Raw genomic sequence first — 16,399 nt, forward strand, 5'->3', positions numbered from 1 at the left:
CATCTTCAGATTTCAGCTCAAAAATCGCTTCCTCAGAGAAGCCCCCCCCCATTATAACACATACGATTGTTTAATTAATGGCCCTCTTCCCCCTGCAGACTGTGAGTGTACAAGGAAATGGATTGTGTTTATTTTCCTCACTGTAAATCCCCATTAATTATTGCATGTTGATTCTTCTATTCAACAAGTGATTATGAAGCAATGAGTATGTCAGGCACTGGGTATAAAATAGTGAACAAGACAGACAAGATTTCTGCCTTCATGGGGAGAAGCGAAGATACACACCCACACAAAACATAAGAATTTCAGGTAGTGATACAGGTGTGATGTGAATAACAGGGAAGCAAAGAACAGGATTAAGGGAGGGGGCGTCGTCAGGGAAGGGTCACCGGAACAGGAAGGTGGAGCCAGGCACTGGAGGGACAGGGAGGGACAGGCACTAGGATAAGGGCCTGGAGGAAGGAGTAGGTTTGGTGCTATAGAGGAACAGTAGGCCCAGTTCCTGGCAAACTAATATTTGTTTAATAGACGAGGGGAAAAATGTATGCCTTGGGCCTAGAGCTGCGCTGGGTGCTTTCTCATGCTCTGCTTCCCCTGCAACTCCCCAAATCTGACCTGCAGGTATTGTTACATCCATCATGCAGGTGGGACCTATCCAGAGAGAGTGAAGTCACTGGTTCAGGGCTGCACAGGAAGTGAGGAGCTGCTAGATTCCCATTCAGTTCTGCTTTCCTGTACCTAAAGCGCCTTGCCCCCATTCAGTAAGGTAGGTTGACCATTGTCACGCCTTATTCATGAATGACATTGCCTAGACATTCAGATACATATGGAGGTCTGTGTATAGAAAATCAAGTGTGTCCACCTACCCGCTTCCCAGGAGATGTCTAGCGCCTGCTTTGCACTTTGGGGAGGTTCTGCACATTGTCCCACGCACCATCTCTCCAACTTGAACCACAGGCCGCGCCTAGGGCTTGGTAACACCGAGCACAATCAGCGCACCGGGCAGGCGAGTGCACATGGCTGTGCCTGGGGGCCTGGCTCTGGGAGAGGGCGCACGCGGGGTGGGAAGTCCGGCGCCGAGGAGCTCTAGTAGGACCAGACTCGCTGGCCGGACTGGGAGGACGGTGAGGCGAGTGCAACATTTAAGGGAGCACCAAAAACCCGAGCAACCAAGATAAATAATATTTTAATGCAATATTCAAAAAAAAAAGAAAGAAAACGAATGCCCCAAAGTCCACAAGGAACAAAATAGCAAAATGTTAAAGACACATTTTGCTGGGTCGGGCATATAGGGTGTCCCCGGGCTCTGAGACGTGGCGCTCAGGCCAGGCAGGGATCTGGGGCACCCCCTGAGCTAAGGGGGCGCCCGGGGCCTCTAGCGCGGGGCCCTGGAGAGGGAGGCAGGCGGGCGGGGCGGTGCCTCTCTCTGGCTGGCCTTCCTCCACCCCTCCCGGGCCTCTACCAGGCGCCGAGTCCCTTCCGAGTGTGGATCCGCGCCGCCTTTTACTGCCGCCTGCACAGGGCCCAGCTGACGGGCCTCGTTGTTTACGGGCCGAGCAGCCCTTGCTCCCGCCGACCGCCCGCCCGCACCCGCCAGCTCTGGTGTCTGCCCGCCAGTCCGCGCGTCCTTCTGTCCGTTCGTTCGTTTGTCCGGGCACCCGCAGATTGCGACCCAGAGCGGTCGGGGCCGAGAGCCGAGAGGTCCGGGGTGCAGCGCGGTGCTACCGGCCCTGAGATCGCGGGACGGGGCTAGGGCCGCAGTAGCCCAGGGTTGGGGCCGCGCGGCGGAATTTGTAGCGGCTGAGGCCGAGCTCCCCTCCCGGGCTGATTTAAGAGTCCTCCTGGGCCAGGACTGTGGCCCGTGGGCTGCCGGCGTATAAGAGGAGGAGGCAGGGTCATCAGCGCCTTCCAGGCGGCCACCTCGGAGCATGACCCCCGCGGGCCGGCGCCGCGCGCTCTGATCCACCCGGAGCCGCGCTCCCGCAGCCATGGGCGCTGGGGGCAGGCGGGGGGCGGCCGCTGCGCCGCTGCTGGTGGCTGTGGCCACGCTGCTGATGGGCGCCGTGGGCCACCTGTACCCTGGAGAGGGTGAGTCTGGGGGTCTGGGAGTGGGCGGGGAGCAGCGCGGGGGGGGGGGGGGGAAGGGGGTTGGGGACCCCTTGTCAAAATGGAGCCCCATTTGGGACTCAGAGCCCTTCTCGGTGGGGGGGCAAGTGGCCCAAATCGTTTCTCCAGCTTTGAGGGGGGCGGAAAGCCGCTGACCTTGGCCTTTGCCCGCCTGGGCTCACGGCTCCGCGCCCCGCGTGCCCGCCTGGACTGGAGGAACCTTCCCCCAGTGCCCGCCCCGCCGCAGGCGCCCCTCTCTGGAGCTCACCGCTGACCAATGCCTGGCCTCCTCGGAGCCCACTTCGCTCCAGAGACGGACACCCATCCTCTCTGGGTCGCCTTTGAGAAGTGGGGTCCCTGGGTCTGTGTGGCCTCGGACAGCCCAATGCCTGGGGCACACACAGTTTGGAGTCAGAGTCGAGGATGAAAGACGTGGGGGGTGTCCACTGGGGTCCCTGCTGGTAGGCGACGCTACGGGAGGCGGGAAATTGTACCCTCCTCCTGCCCCATTCCTGAGATCTAGGCCCGTGGCCACCTGGGGCTCCAGGTCCATGTTTACACTTTTGGCTTCTGTTTCCAGATGTCCGGAGGCAAACTCTCGCGCCGTGGTAACAGCACAGTTGTAGTAGAAGAAGCAGTGGCGGTTTTCATTATGAGTATAATTAGCGTCACCGAATGCCACTGGGCTGGTCCATCTTATCTCTCCGGACTCCGGAGGCAGATACTGTTGTTCGCCCGTTTTATAAAGGAGTAAACAGGCTCAGGGAGAAGACAATTCACTTGCCCCAAAGTCAATGCCAGAGGGAGGTCTTGAGCCGCTCTGTGTGCTGCCATCTTCCTGATAACCTCCCTGCTACAGCTCTGCCCTTCATGAAGGGGGTTTTACTTGTCATCCCCACGAAGTATGTAACCTTGGGTGAGCGTCTCACACCCCTGCCCCCATGGGCCTCCTTCCTGGGCTTCCCTGTGCTGGCAGCAGAAGGAAGCAATCCCCCATCCCAGCATCCTCCTTGGTGCTTGATAGCAGGCCTTTCTGTTTGTGGGACAAGGGCTGAAGAATCATGTAAGAAAATATAGCTGGGGTGTTTCACCGTGGTGTCTGAGGCCCTGCTTTAAAAATATCTGTTGGTTCCTTCAGATTTTTCCATAAAAGGAAATCAGTCATGATGAGGAAGGGGTCGGGGAGGGAAGATATAGAAGCTCCTGAGTTCCCTGATGGTAAATGAGACACATGAGAAAGCACACACAGGCTCTGGCATTGACAAACCCGGCTTGCTGAGTGCCTCTGCTAATTACACAAGTACTCGAAGCCCCCAAGAGCCTGGTATATAGTAGGCACTCAATGAAGGGTGGCAGTTGGTTTGGGTTCTTGTTAAGAAAATCCAAGATGTACTGTTAGACCTAACGCCAGACTGTGTGTGTGTGTGTGTGTGTGTGTGTGTGTGTGTGTATGTGTCTGCGCATGCACGCAGGGATATGTGTAGTTCCCTGCTCCTCTGTTCCTTGCAGCTTTGGTAATTCAATTAATTGTGGATTTGTGCCTAGGCTTCCAGGGGTCAATAGATGGCTTCACCACTTCTTTACATGTTTAGAGTTTCCACAACAGGAGAGGTTTTGTTTCTTTTATTCACTGTTACATTTCCAGAGCCTAGAACAAAGCCTGGTGCTTAGTAGGTGTTTGGTAAATATTTGTCCTTGATTTGGCTCCTATCCTTTTTGTTCTCACTGGTATTCCTTTATTCTCCAGACAATACCTAACTAATAATAACAAACACGTGGCAGGTCATATTCTATATGCTTTGCATGTATAATCTCAGTTACTCCTCACCACAACCCTATGAGGTATGGTTTACCCTTTTTCCACAGGTGAGGAAATTGACTATGTTACAGAGCCAGTAGGCAGCCGAGCTGGAATTAGAATCCCACCTAGTCTGGCTGCCGAACACTGGTTTCTTACCAAATGTTCCTTCTTTTGGGTCTGGGCCTCCCCACTCCAGCGCCACAGTAATAGTTAACAAAATCCTATCAAATAACTTCCCCTTGGAAGTTTGGGGAGGGGGGAGGCATTTTAAAGCTATAATGTCTGGCAGGGATGAGGGTGGAGGGAAATCAAACTGATTTTTAAGAAATGAGGGACTCTTTCTTGGAGATGTCACCCCACTTCATTCTCCATGAAGTCACTGTTGCTTTGCTGAACTGAGTAATGGCTTCCCCTCCATTTCTCCTTGGGTTGGCTGGCTCTGTGATTACCTGTGGGCATTGCAAAGTCAGAGAATGAAGGTAATGTGGGATGAATTAAAATAAAAACACCACAGAGCTTTGGGGTGAGGGTTCCGTGAGTCAGCTAATTGAGGTAGGAGATGCTTGCTTCCAAATCCTCGTTTTTCAAGGCGGCATGAGATGTTTCTGTATCTTCTCTCATGCACTCTGGAACCTGAGGGGCAGAGCATCTGCCTGTTTAGTTACCTCCCCGGGGTTATTCCTAACTTTTCCTTCTCTCCTGGAGACCTGCCCTCTGTCCCTGCCCCACTCATTCATAGAGGTCACTGGGGTGAGCCGCTTGCGGTCACCACCTTACCCCCCACTCCATCGTTGACATCCATTCTTATTTGATTAGAGCAGAATCTCTCAATCTCTCAATCTCAGTGATTTTGACAGTTGAGTTTAGATAGTCTTGGTTGTGGGGGGGCCGGGCTGTGTATTGTTGGATGTGGAGCAGCATTCCCGGTCCTTACCCACTAGATGCCAGTAGCACCTTCCCTCTCCAAGTCATGACAATCAACAGTGTCTCATGACATTGCCGACTGGTCCCCAATTGAGAACCACTGCATTTGGGGAGATAACTTTTTTCTTAAGCGTCTAGGACGCTTATCCATCTGGATGCCTGCTCTCTCCCCTTTGTTTGTTCAGGGATCTCCATCTGCCCAGGAGCCTTACTCTTTCCAGCCTATAAACACTCAATACTCCCCTGAACCTCATTACCTACCACCCACCTCCAGTTTTCCGCTGCCAAACCTCGACTTGGCAGGTCCTCTCCACAATCTCGTTTTCTAACCTTTCACCCACTGCTCTACCCTTGGCATCTGGCTTGTATCTCCCTCGCTTTGCTTTGCCGGTGGTTCTAGAGATGGTAATTCCTCACCTCCCAATTGCCTCTCCTAAGCCTCACCCCCATTAACCTCTCTGGATTTGCCACTGCCTACTCCCTCCAACTGGAAGGCACAGTCTCCTGGCGAGTTTTCACCTGTGACTGGCTTCCCCTGGTCCTCCCTCTTCTCTTCCCCTGTTCTGTGTTAGCTCTCTTCATAGAGGGAAAATCCCTACTCTGACCCTCTCTCAGCCCACTGTTTTATTTACATATAGCCAAACTCCATCTAGGACAGGAGCCAGCAAACTACACCCGCAGGCTAAATCTTCTGCCCTCCCACACCTGTTTTTGTAAATAAAGTTTTATTGGCACGCAGCCACACTCCTTCATTTATGCATCATTGATAGCTGCGTTTGCTCTCTAATGGCAGAGGATATTGTGATTACATGGCCTGCAAAAATATTTACACTTTAGCTCTTTACAGCGAAAGTTTGCTGACTCCTGATTTAGAACAAACTCCTTGAGGAGCAGGATGACATGCCTAACAGCTCGTGTGGTCCCTCGTAAAAAACTGAATGAATCAAATGAAACGAAATGCCAGATAAGTTGTTTTTTTTCCTTTAGAGAGCAAACTGTATTAAAGAAACTTATATGTTTGTTCTGAATGTATTGGTTCTGATGGCGAGAAAATATCGGTGATTTTTCCTCGTTAGTTTTGTGTGTGTGTGTGTGTGATCTTAGGATTTATTTATTTCAACAGTCATCTTGGCGTTGAATGAGGATTTCGTGCCATTGGCTCTGTCTCTAGAGCCCAAAAGAAAGTGATGTCTGCTGAGATTTTTCTCTGAAGACCTCTTGTGTTCCTTTCTATTAAGAATACGTCAGGGGTGGCTTGGTTTATGTTTTGCAATCAAGACTGTGCGTATGGCTTTTTAATTAGAATAATAAATAACAAGTAATGCATTCTCACTGAAAAAAAATCAGGCAAGTACAGAGAGGAAAAAACAAAAGTTATTAGTTTGGCATGTATCTTTTTAAATTTTTAAAATTATCATACAGTAAAATTGACTCTTTTTTTTGGGTGCACAGTTTTCAAATTTTCACCCAGGCATAGAGCTGTGTGGCCGTCCCCAGAATCAGGATCCAGAACAGTCCTTTCTCTCCCTGCCCAAATTCCCTTGGGCCACCCCTTTATCCTTACATCACCCCACCCCTCACCCCAGGCAGCGCTGATTTATTCTTCATCCCTATAGTTTTCTCCAGGCTTTAAAAATTATCCTATACTTGGATTAATATTCTTCAAATTGAAAATTTTAATCTAAGTACTGGATTCCACATTTGTGAATTCGCTTATTTGCTAGAATTTATTTGTAATTCCAAAATTAATATTCAAAGCACTTTTGTGGTCACTCCCAGACACACGCGGAGGGGTGAAAAATGCGAGTCACTTGACTTGAACGTTCCAGCTGAAGTCAGCCATGGCAGTGCTGTACCTTCTGTGTCAGCTCTCCGAAGGTGGATTCATGCAATCCTAAGAATGAAAACAAATGCCCTTTTGTGATATATCGACTGCCCTGGTATTTGCATTTTTGTGCTTTTTTGTTGGTGATTTTGTTGTTTAACATGGGCCCCGTGCATAGTTCTGAAGTGCTGTCTGGTGTTCCTGAGCTTGAGAGAGCTGTGATGTGCCTTAGGGAGAAAATACACGCGTTGGATAAGCCCTGCTCAGAGGACCTATAGAGCTTGGTGCTGTCTGCCTGGAGTTCAAACTTACTGAATCAACAATGTATATTAAATAAGGTGTTTCATGAGGGGTCACCTCTTGTTCTCTAGACCCCAGTATTGGGTAGGGTGGGGGGAGGTTGCCCCAGTAGCTTTTAGAATTTTAGACACTTATTTTGTTTCCAGCAGAGCAAGCTTTGCTGTCCTGTGCTTCCAAAGGCTGACTGAGTACGAGTTCCAGTTGGAGCTCAAGGCAGACTTGGGATTGAAATTTGATTTCCAGGCTGAGTTTTTCTTCCAGTTCTGTACGGAGATGGTGTCACATCAGGGTTGTACAGTCGCCTGTATTTCGTGTTCAGGAATAGCAGCCTGTTCCTGAGTGACGTTTGTTTCTCTCCCATGTCTTCTTGAGAATGTGGAAAACACAGGTACTTTCCAAAAACTGCATTGGTTAACAGTGCGGAAAAAGGTGGTGGTTGGACACAGAGGGGTGAAGATAGTGGGGCCACACCTGTATGTCGGGTGAGCTCGTGGTGATTCCTTGTTGCCAGTCTGTTTTCAGAGCTATGTCTTGTCCTCTTGCAGAAGGTCAGAGAAGGGCTGAGCTCTGTGATGTTGCTTCCTAACGATACCCACTTGCATTGTTTCGAAGCCAGCTCTTACTTACTCCTCTTGGTTTTCTTTCCTGTGTCTCCTTTGGTGCGCTCCACCCCCACGTCTGTAAGGGAGGAGGCAGGAGTGCTGAGATGGCGTGGAAGCCCCTTGTGATCCTGGGATTTGATGTGCGATGTCCTTAGGGTTACAAAACGATGGGGTTGCCTGGAGGAGGGGGGGGGGGAGGCTAGGTGTTCCAGAGCGTTCAGACAGGTTTCTAGAAGGTGCTGGTATCAGGGAGGCTGTGAGTCTTTGGTCCCCTCTCTGATTCCCTGCCCTTAAGTTTTGTGCTCTCCCAACCCCCACCCTCTTCCTTTTCTCCTCTTGGTTGCCCCTCTCCTCCTGGTTATATCACCTGTTGTCACCATTTCCACCAGCACGCGCCCCTTTCCCCAAACTCCAGACCCAATGCCCACTGGACCCACATCCGTGAGCATTCCAAAGCCCTCACACACTCAACGTGCCCCAACCTGAGCCTGGTGTCCTCATCACCCTAAACTGGTCCTGTCACAGCCTCTCCGGGTTCATTCATGCCCTTCCTCACTTCTCCCTCCTCTCTACCTCCCGGGGGACCAAGTCCAGTTGGTGCTCATTCCGCAGTGTCTCCATGGTCTCTCCCCTTTTCTTGTACCCATCCCCGAGATAGCACCCCCCACCCCCCAGGCCATGCCGTTGGCAGTGACGGTTCCAGCATGGCCTGTTCAGTTCCTTCTCCACTCTGCTATCAGAGCCATTTTTCTGTTTCCTCCTTGCGTTCTTTCACAGCTGCCAGCCCAATACTTTCCCCTGGCATCTGAACCTGGCCGCTGAGCTGGGTGCAGTCTCACTTCCCGGCGCTCATGGCTGCAGTTCCTTGAGGATCTGCATGCCTCTGTGCCTTTGCTTGCGTTTCCTGTGTCCCAGCCATCCTTTCCCCTACTTTTCATCTGTGGCCACTGCTTCTTTCTCACAGAAGCTGGTTAGAGGCCTCCTTCCTTCCTTCCCTCCCTGATGTCCTCATCCACCCCTTCTTTTACCCTTTCCATGAAGACTGGGAGTACCTCCCGGGGTCCCCATAAACATTGGTCTGCCCAGTGGAGATGTGTTCTAGGACCCTTCTGGTCCCTGGCCACTCATTTTTCTCTCCCCAGAGACAAGTGTTGCAAATTTTTTTTTGGGGGGGTGCATGTTTACCCTTCTAGAGATTGGTGTATATAAGCTAATATGTATCTTTATTTCTGCATAAATAATAGTGCTCTTAACTATTAAGATCATATCCTGGAGAGTTTTCCATGTCACCCATGAGGCTCTTCCGTGCTCTTTTTCGTACCTGTGTAGTATTCCACCCATCCGAGGTTGGCAAACTACAGCCAGATGTGGCATACTGCCCACTTTTGTAGAGCCTCTGAGCTGAGAATGGTGTTCACATTTTTAAATGGTTGAACAAATTCTCCAACTATGATTTTGTGATACAGGAAAATTATGTATGAAATTTGAATTTCAGTCTCTCTAAGTAAAGTTTTATTGGAGCACCACCACGTCACGTATTGTTATGGTTTTAGTGCTACAAAGACGGAATTGCATTGTGACCGAGACCTTATCGCCCACAAAACCAAAAATATTTGCTATCTGGCCTTTCAAAGGAAAAGTTTGCTGACCCCTGCCTTCTGTCATTGGTTCTTGGACTTGAGCATGCGGCCACATCACCTGGGGGGCAGATTCCTGGGCCCCCCTGAGTTTCTGATCCAGGAGGTCTGCGGTGGGGTCTGAGAGTTTGCACGTCTAACAGGTTCTCAGGTGATGTGAATGCTGCTGGTCCAGCGACCCCACTTTGAGCACCACTGTATCACCTGGGCGGACCATAATTGTTTAGCTGCCCCCTTATGATGGACAGCTGTGTTGTTTCGGATCTTGGGCCATATGGACCGTGCTGGGTGGAATGACCCCGCAGGCTCGTAGTGCATGTGTGATCCTGTCTGTGGCAGATTTCCTGACAGGGGCCTCGGGTGCCGTCAGGCTTCAGCTTCACCTATCTCGACGGTCCCCTTGTGCGGCACGATGACCAGCCAACATCTGTTGAATGAATAAAGGAGTGATTTCAACATGGCTGTTTTGCGGTTCCAGAACCTGCATCAGGTCTTCTCCCGAAGCTGCCACACCTCCCCCATTTCTCCTTCTTTGTGGAAGTCAATTTTAAGAGCCAGTCTTTTGGGCAGGCAGAGAATGCTAAGGGTATCTGATACAGCAGTGTGCCCACGTTCCACTTTCTGAAGGTATAATAAATCTGGGAATTGCTTCCGTGTAGCTTGGAGTGGGGGACCAACACGTGTATGTGGCCAGACCCGACTTCTTATCTACTCCTCATAGTTTTATCATGCACTTGTCATTGTTTACAGGTGAGGAAACTGAGGCCGTCAGAGATTGAGGATGTGACCCAGGGTCACACCCAGGCAGGTGTCAGCGCTGGGGTGGGAGGCCAGATCTGGTGGGCTTCTAGTGTGAAACTGGTATTGTTGGTGGCCTGACCTTTGAACCCAAGGCTTGTTGGTGCAGGACCCCAGAATTTTAGAAGGAGCAGTGTTAAGACTGGCAAGAATGCAGAGAGCAAGGTGTGGCCCCAGAGCCGGTCCCCGGGGAACATTTTAAGAATGCTGTTTCTAAGGAATGAGTACATTCTTGATTGAAAGCAGAAAGTATAAAACTCTTAGCATTGTAAAGGATTTTCAGAATCTTCTAGATACCTCCTTCCCTGCCTCTCAACACCTCCTTTGCTGCTTTCATAGTGGAGAGAAAACCAGGGGAGAGGGGACACTTTCCACGACAACTGTTACGTCAGTTTTGTCTCCTGAAAAATTTTCAGGTTCCTCTGACTGAGGGGGACATTCTAGACCAGCACTGCCCAACAGAACATTCTGCTTCGATGGAAATGTTCTGATCTGCCCTGTCCAATATGGCGGCCGCTGTCTGCACAGGGGCTCTTAAAATCGTGGCCAGTGCAATTGCGTTTTTACTTTTATTTAACTTTAGTTCATTTAAACGCAAAAAAAAAAAAAAAAAAAAAAAAATCAATACTGGATTCTGTTATTGGAAAACTCTTTTGTATGTCTGGAACAATTTGGGGCTATTTTCGATGATTCATTTTACGAAATCTACCTCTACAGATTGAACATTTCTGAGGGAAATGGAATATCTGAATTGAGACATGCTGCATGTATGAAACACAATGGTATTTCAGAGGTGTAGTGTGAAAAATATCCTGTAGAGTAGCTCATTAATAATTTTTTAGTATTGCTTATATGTTGAAGTGAAGTTTTTGGAGACACTGCAGTAAATAAAATATATTGAATTTGATCTGTTTCTTTTTACTTTTTTAGAGAAAGTTTAGAATGCCATATATGGCTCACATTATATTTCTATTGGATAGTGCTGCTCAGAACCTACACACCCTGGTAACCCAGAGCAACGAGCTGTAGTTTGCCATCACCCTTGACCTTCCCATGTAATAAGCAGAACTGAATAATTTTTATTGTTCTGTTTGTGTAGGTTTTAGTCTTGGCATCACCTTCTCCAGGAAACCCTCCTTGATTGCCCCACAATGAGTTAAATAGCTCTTCTAGCCCCTGAAGCTCTCTGTGATGGCATTCTACTCAGTTGTATTTTAAGTTGATTTGGGTAGTTAATAGCAACTACTAGTTTGTGAGATTCAGGGCAGCATCTGTCCTATTCCCTCTAGAACTTCCAGTACCTGGAACAGCGTCTGGCACAGGACAAGTCCTCAGTGCATATTTGCTGAAGGAGTGAACAAAGGAAATTCTCTTTAATGAGCTTTCTTCCGGTTGTCACTGCATGACAACTATTTCATTGTTTCCTTAAGTCCAGTTCACCTGCTTCTCCATTAGGCATGGTTTTGAAAAAAATAAAGATGGTAAAACTAACATAGCAGTTACAGCACAGATTTTGTGTTTGACTGCAGGGTAACTTACAATCCTAGCTACCACTTTAAACAGCCTGCGTTGATTTGCTCATCACAAAAATGGGCGTGAAAAAGGTACCTCCTCTGGAGATGATTTTTAGAATTCAGGGGAGAACGTGTGTGCCAGAGACTGGGCCAAGTGCTTTACATAGTAGGTGCTCAGGAAACACTAGCTGTCACCAGTAACCCCCCCCCCTTGTCATTGTCCTTCCCTACCTGTGTGTAGAGCGGTGATTAGCCAGATGCCACTTCTTACGAACTTGAGGCATCCTTCGGTTTCCATCCAGAGGCAATAAAAGCCAGCAGAAGCCTTACATCTATTTCTGGCACCATTTCTAACATCCTCTGGGTAATTTCTGTCCCAATAGTAAATTACTCTATTGTCTTGGACTAATAGGGACACATATGGCTTTAATGAGTTGAGTTAGAGTCACTGGAGATTTAAAAGAGGCAGTTCTTTATTGTCCCCTACAATTATAGTTGTTTAATCTTTTCTTATAACGACTTTATTGAGCCATAATTCAATAGCATGTAATTCACCCATTTAAAGTTTACAATTCAGTGGTTCTAAGTACATTCACAAAGTTGTGCCACCATCACTACAGTCAATTTTAGAACATTATCATCTTTCCCCAAAGAAATCCGGTCTTCTACCTGTTCTTCCCCCCACCCCCCAACCCCTTGAAACCACTAATCTACTTTTTGTCTCTATGGATTTGCCTATTTTGGACAGTTCATGTCAATGCAGTCATACCCCATTGTGGTCTTTTGTGAGTGGATTTTTTTCATGGAGCATTTTGTCTTCAGGGTTCATATTGTGTATGTCAGTGCCTCACTCCCTGTTATGGTCGTGTAAACTTCCTCTGTCTGGATGGACCACGTTGTGTCTGTTCGTCCATCAGGTCGTGGACACTTGGGTTGTTTCCACTTTTTGGTTGTTGAAAGCAATGCTGCTACGGGCATTTGTATGCCAGTGTTTACGTGGATATGTGTTTTCATTTTTCTTGGGTGTTTATCTAGGAGTGAAATTCCTGGTTAACTCTTTGCTTAACCTTTTGAGGAACTGCCAGACTGTTTTCCACAGCAGATTTACCATTTTGCATTCCCACCAATAATTTATCCACATCCTCGCCAACACTTATTGTCCGACTTTTTGATTTTAGCCATCCTAATGAGGGTGAAGTAGTGTCTCACTGTGGTTTGGATTTGCACCTGCACCAATTGTGAGAGAGAGAGAGAGAGAGAGAGAGAGAGAGAGAGAGAGAGAGAGAGAGAGAGAGAGAGAAAGAAAGATAAAGAAAAATAATAGAATGTGAGGCTCAGGCTTGAGAAGCCCAGATTTGTGGCCAAATCTAAGCCATATTTTGCCAGACAAGAGGCAGGACACCCAGTTAAATGTTAATTTCATAGAAACAATGAATAATTTTGAATGGTAAGTATATCCCAAACATTGCATGGGATGTACTTATCCTAAAAAATTATTCATTGTTTATCTGAAATTCAAAATTTTATTTGCCAGATCTGACAACCCTGCCTGTCACTGGTGGGCTGTATGCCTGTGGGTGATTGGTTTTGTCCCTTGGAGTTCCAGTTTTCCCATGTGTGGGGTGGGGATGGACTTGCTGAGAGAAGTCAATGGCTCATTACCTGTAGAGAACTCTGTGTGTAGATGGTGTTGCTGTGACTGTGGCTGGGAGCTTCAGGCTGGGCTTGGGTGGCATGAGTGTGTGGGGCTGAAACTGGTGGCCTGTCCTCTCCAAGCTGTGTCCCAGCTTCCTAGTGAGTGAGTGAGTGAATGAGTGTGTTTTCTCTTGATTTAGCCTAATCTGTACGGAATGTGACCCAGGAACATTGATGCTTTGTTTTCCCCAATTTTTTGCTTGGCTCTTTTCTTTCTAATTAGTACCTCTTTTGCAAGTCGTTCTCAGGGTGCATTTTTAAGAGGATTTACTACTATTCTCTAGAACAGTCTGTTTGCCTCAAAGATATTGGGGGAAGGTTTAGTGTCTTGGAATAACATACGTAGGTGTTGTGTATTGAGCCTTGTAGAACTCATGCTGAGGGTGTGTGTGTGTGTGTATGTGTGTTTTGGCAAAGAGAAACTCTAAAGAGTTTGATTCTAATGAATGTTAAGTATAAGGGGCATAAAAAAAGGCGAAAGATACAAATAGGTATATGGAGGAAAGGAAATCAGAGAAGGCTGCCTGGAGAAGGTGGCATTTGAACTGCATGTTGAAGGACGATGGGATGGATTGAGAAATAGGGAGCTAAGGTAAAAAAAAAATAGGGAGCTCCATTGTCCAATACAATAGCCACTAGCCTCATGTGACTATTTGCATTTAAATTAACTAAAGTAAAATTAAATATTCAGTTCTTCAGTCTCATTAGCCACATTGAGAGCCACAAATGGCTGGTGGCTTCCAGAGTGGATAGTGCAGATATAGAGCATTTCCATCACTGCAGAAACTTCTATTGGACAGCGATGGACCAGGACAGGGTGGCCAAACTACAGCCCCAGGGGAAAACTGGCCTGCTGCCAGTTTTTGTAAATAAAGTTTTATTTGAACACAGCCATATCCACTCATGTACATATTGTCTCTGGCTTTTGAACTATAATGGCAGAGTGGATTCGTCTCAGTGTAGACTGTTTCACTGCGAAGCTGAAAATAATTATTATCTGAGCCTTTATAGAACACGTTTGCCCATACTTGGTCTAGGGAAATGAAGACACAGAGCCTAGAGAGGATTGTGATATGTTTGGGAGAAATAAACAACAACAAAATAGCTGACATTAATGAGCACCCACTATGTGCCAGGCACTGCTCGTGGGCCTGCCCTGCATTATTTTACTCACAAGTCCTATTACAGGGGAGGACACTGAGCCATGGGGTTGTGGGGGAGTGGTGGGCAGACCTGTTGAGCATGGTGCAGGGGATGGAGGGCTGGAACCTGGAGGGCTGTGAGAGGAAAGTGTGCAGGGTCATAGGGAGCCATGGAGGGTGTCAGAGCTGGGGAGGGACCACCTACAGGAGAATGGGCACACTGGGTGTTTGTGGAGGGGCGATCAGATCTCTGGGAAGCCCTTGGCACTCCCAGGTAAAAGGTAATGAGGCCTTGGTTGCCTGCTTGGGAGGGAGGCAAGTTGACAAGGAGTCAGTGAGGTGGGAAAACTGTCAAAACAAATTCAGCTCTCCTTGCCCCATTTCTGACGTGGACACCTTGATCCCCATAAATCTGTTTCCTAAAGATCTTCAGTGTTGAGGCAGAGGGGACGGCTCCCCTTTCCCCTTCTGCATCTGCTGCATTACTCAATCCCCTGTCATTCCGGTGCCTCCATTGCGTCACTTTCCATGTGATGATGCTAAGGCTTCTAACAGGTATTGCCAAGGGAGTTACTTTCTTTGCCTTTCGAAGGCAGAGACACGTTACAGGAAAAGCTCTAATCAGGGTTGGCTATAGAATTTGCAGGTCTCAGTGCGGAATGAAAACGTGGGGCCCCTTGCTCAAAAATGGTTAAGGATTTCAAGACAGATGGGAGCGCATTAAGCTGATCGCAGGGCCCTTCTGAGCAAGTTGGGGTGCAGATCACATGCCCGTGACGCTGGCCCTGCCACTCGTTCTTACAACCTGTCCACGGCATGTGTGCTCACCTGTCATGCTCTCTGCTTAATCTCATTTCTAGTGTGCCCTGGCATGGATATCCGGAACAACCTCACGAGGTTGCACGAGCTTGCCAACTGCTCGGTCATTGAAGGACATTTGCAGATACTGTTGATGTTCAAAACGAGGCCTGAGGATTTCCGAGACCTCAGTTTCCCCAAACTCATCATGATCACCGATTACTTGCTGCTATTCCGGGTCTACGGGCTGGAGAGCCTGAAGGACCTGTTCCCTAACCTCACGGTCATCAGGGGCTCCCGTCTCTTCTTCAACTACGCGCTGGTCATCTTCGAGATGGTTCACCTGAAGGAGCTCGGCCTCTACAGCCTGATGAACATCACCCGGGGTTCTGTCCGCATCGAGAAGAACAACGAGCTCTGCTACCTGGCCACCATCGACTGGTCACGCATCCTGGATTCGGTGGAGGATAATTACATCGTGCTGAACAAAGACGACAACGAGGAGTGTGGGGACATCTGTCCAGGCACCGCGAAGGGCAAGACCAACTGCCCTGCCACCGTTATCAACGGGCAGTTTGTTGAGCGGTGTTGGACTCACAGCCATTGCCAGAAAGGTACGCTGGGGTATGCAGGGTTCGAAGCTGTTTCTTGTGTCTTGTTCACTAGAGAAGCTGGAGACATTCCCTAGCCCTGGAGGTGGCAAACCTTTTCTGCAAAGGCTCAGTTATTAAACACTTTAGACTTTGCAGACGGTCCAGTCTTTGTCATAACTACTCAGCATTGATGTTGGAGCGGGGAAGAAGCCACAGGCAACACATGAATGAGTGTGCGTCACTGTGTTTTGATAAAACTTTATTTACAAAACCAAGTGGGGGGCCGGATTTTCCAACTCCTGTGCTAGACCATTGAATGCTTCTCTTGCTTGTGAGAGGGGTAGGAGTGGATGAGTATAAACTTTGTTGTAGAAAAAACAAATTTATTTCTTATCTGATGATAGAAGTAACATTGCTTGTGGTAGACATTTGGAAAAAGAGGAAAAAAGCAAAACAGCAATCCTTATTCCACAATTATTGGGCATATACATCTTTCTCATGGTTCTGTTGTGTCTTAACTTACTTAACTTTCCTTGTTGTTGGGCATTTAGATTCCAGTTTTCACAAAGAGGGTGATGAACATTTTGGGGTCAAAGCTTTATCCAGGATTTGTTTCTTTAAGCCTTGCTTTTCCAGAAGTGAAATTTCTGGGTCAAAGGTTGTT

General features: G+C 48.2%; 1 protein-coding gene across 5 annotated transcripts in view; it reads left to right on the forward strand.

Annotated features, from left to right (window-relative positions):
* Positions 1-1,492: 1,492 nt before the first annotated feature.
* The window catches only part of INSR (insulin receptor), a 129,510-nt gene continuing 114,603 nt past the window's right edge, over positions 1,493-16,399 (forward strand). For 2 of the 5 annotated variants that reach the window (XM_019757592.3, XM_074337762.2), the window contains exons 1-2: positions 1,493-2,088; positions 15,205-15,756. In XM_019757592.3, coding sequence (XP_019613151.3) covers positions 1,989-2,088; positions 15,205-15,756 — 652 coding nt within the window. In that variant the 5' untranslated portion in view covers positions 1,493-1,988. The remainder of the gene's footprint in view (positions 2,089-15,204; positions 15,757-16,399) is intronic. The other 3 variants (XM_019757590.3, XM_019757594.3, XM_019757593.3) reach the window with 2 other exon arrangements.

Source organism: Rhinolophus sinicus, chromosome 15, assembly GCF_057876585.1.
Source record: "Rhinolophus sinicus isolate RSI-liver-muscle chromosome 15, RSI-T2T, whole genome shotgun sequence".
In the NCBI taxonomy this organism is placed as follows: domain Eukaryota; kingdom Metazoa; phylum Chordata; class Mammalia; order Chiroptera; family Rhinolophidae; genus Rhinolophus; species Rhinolophus sinicus.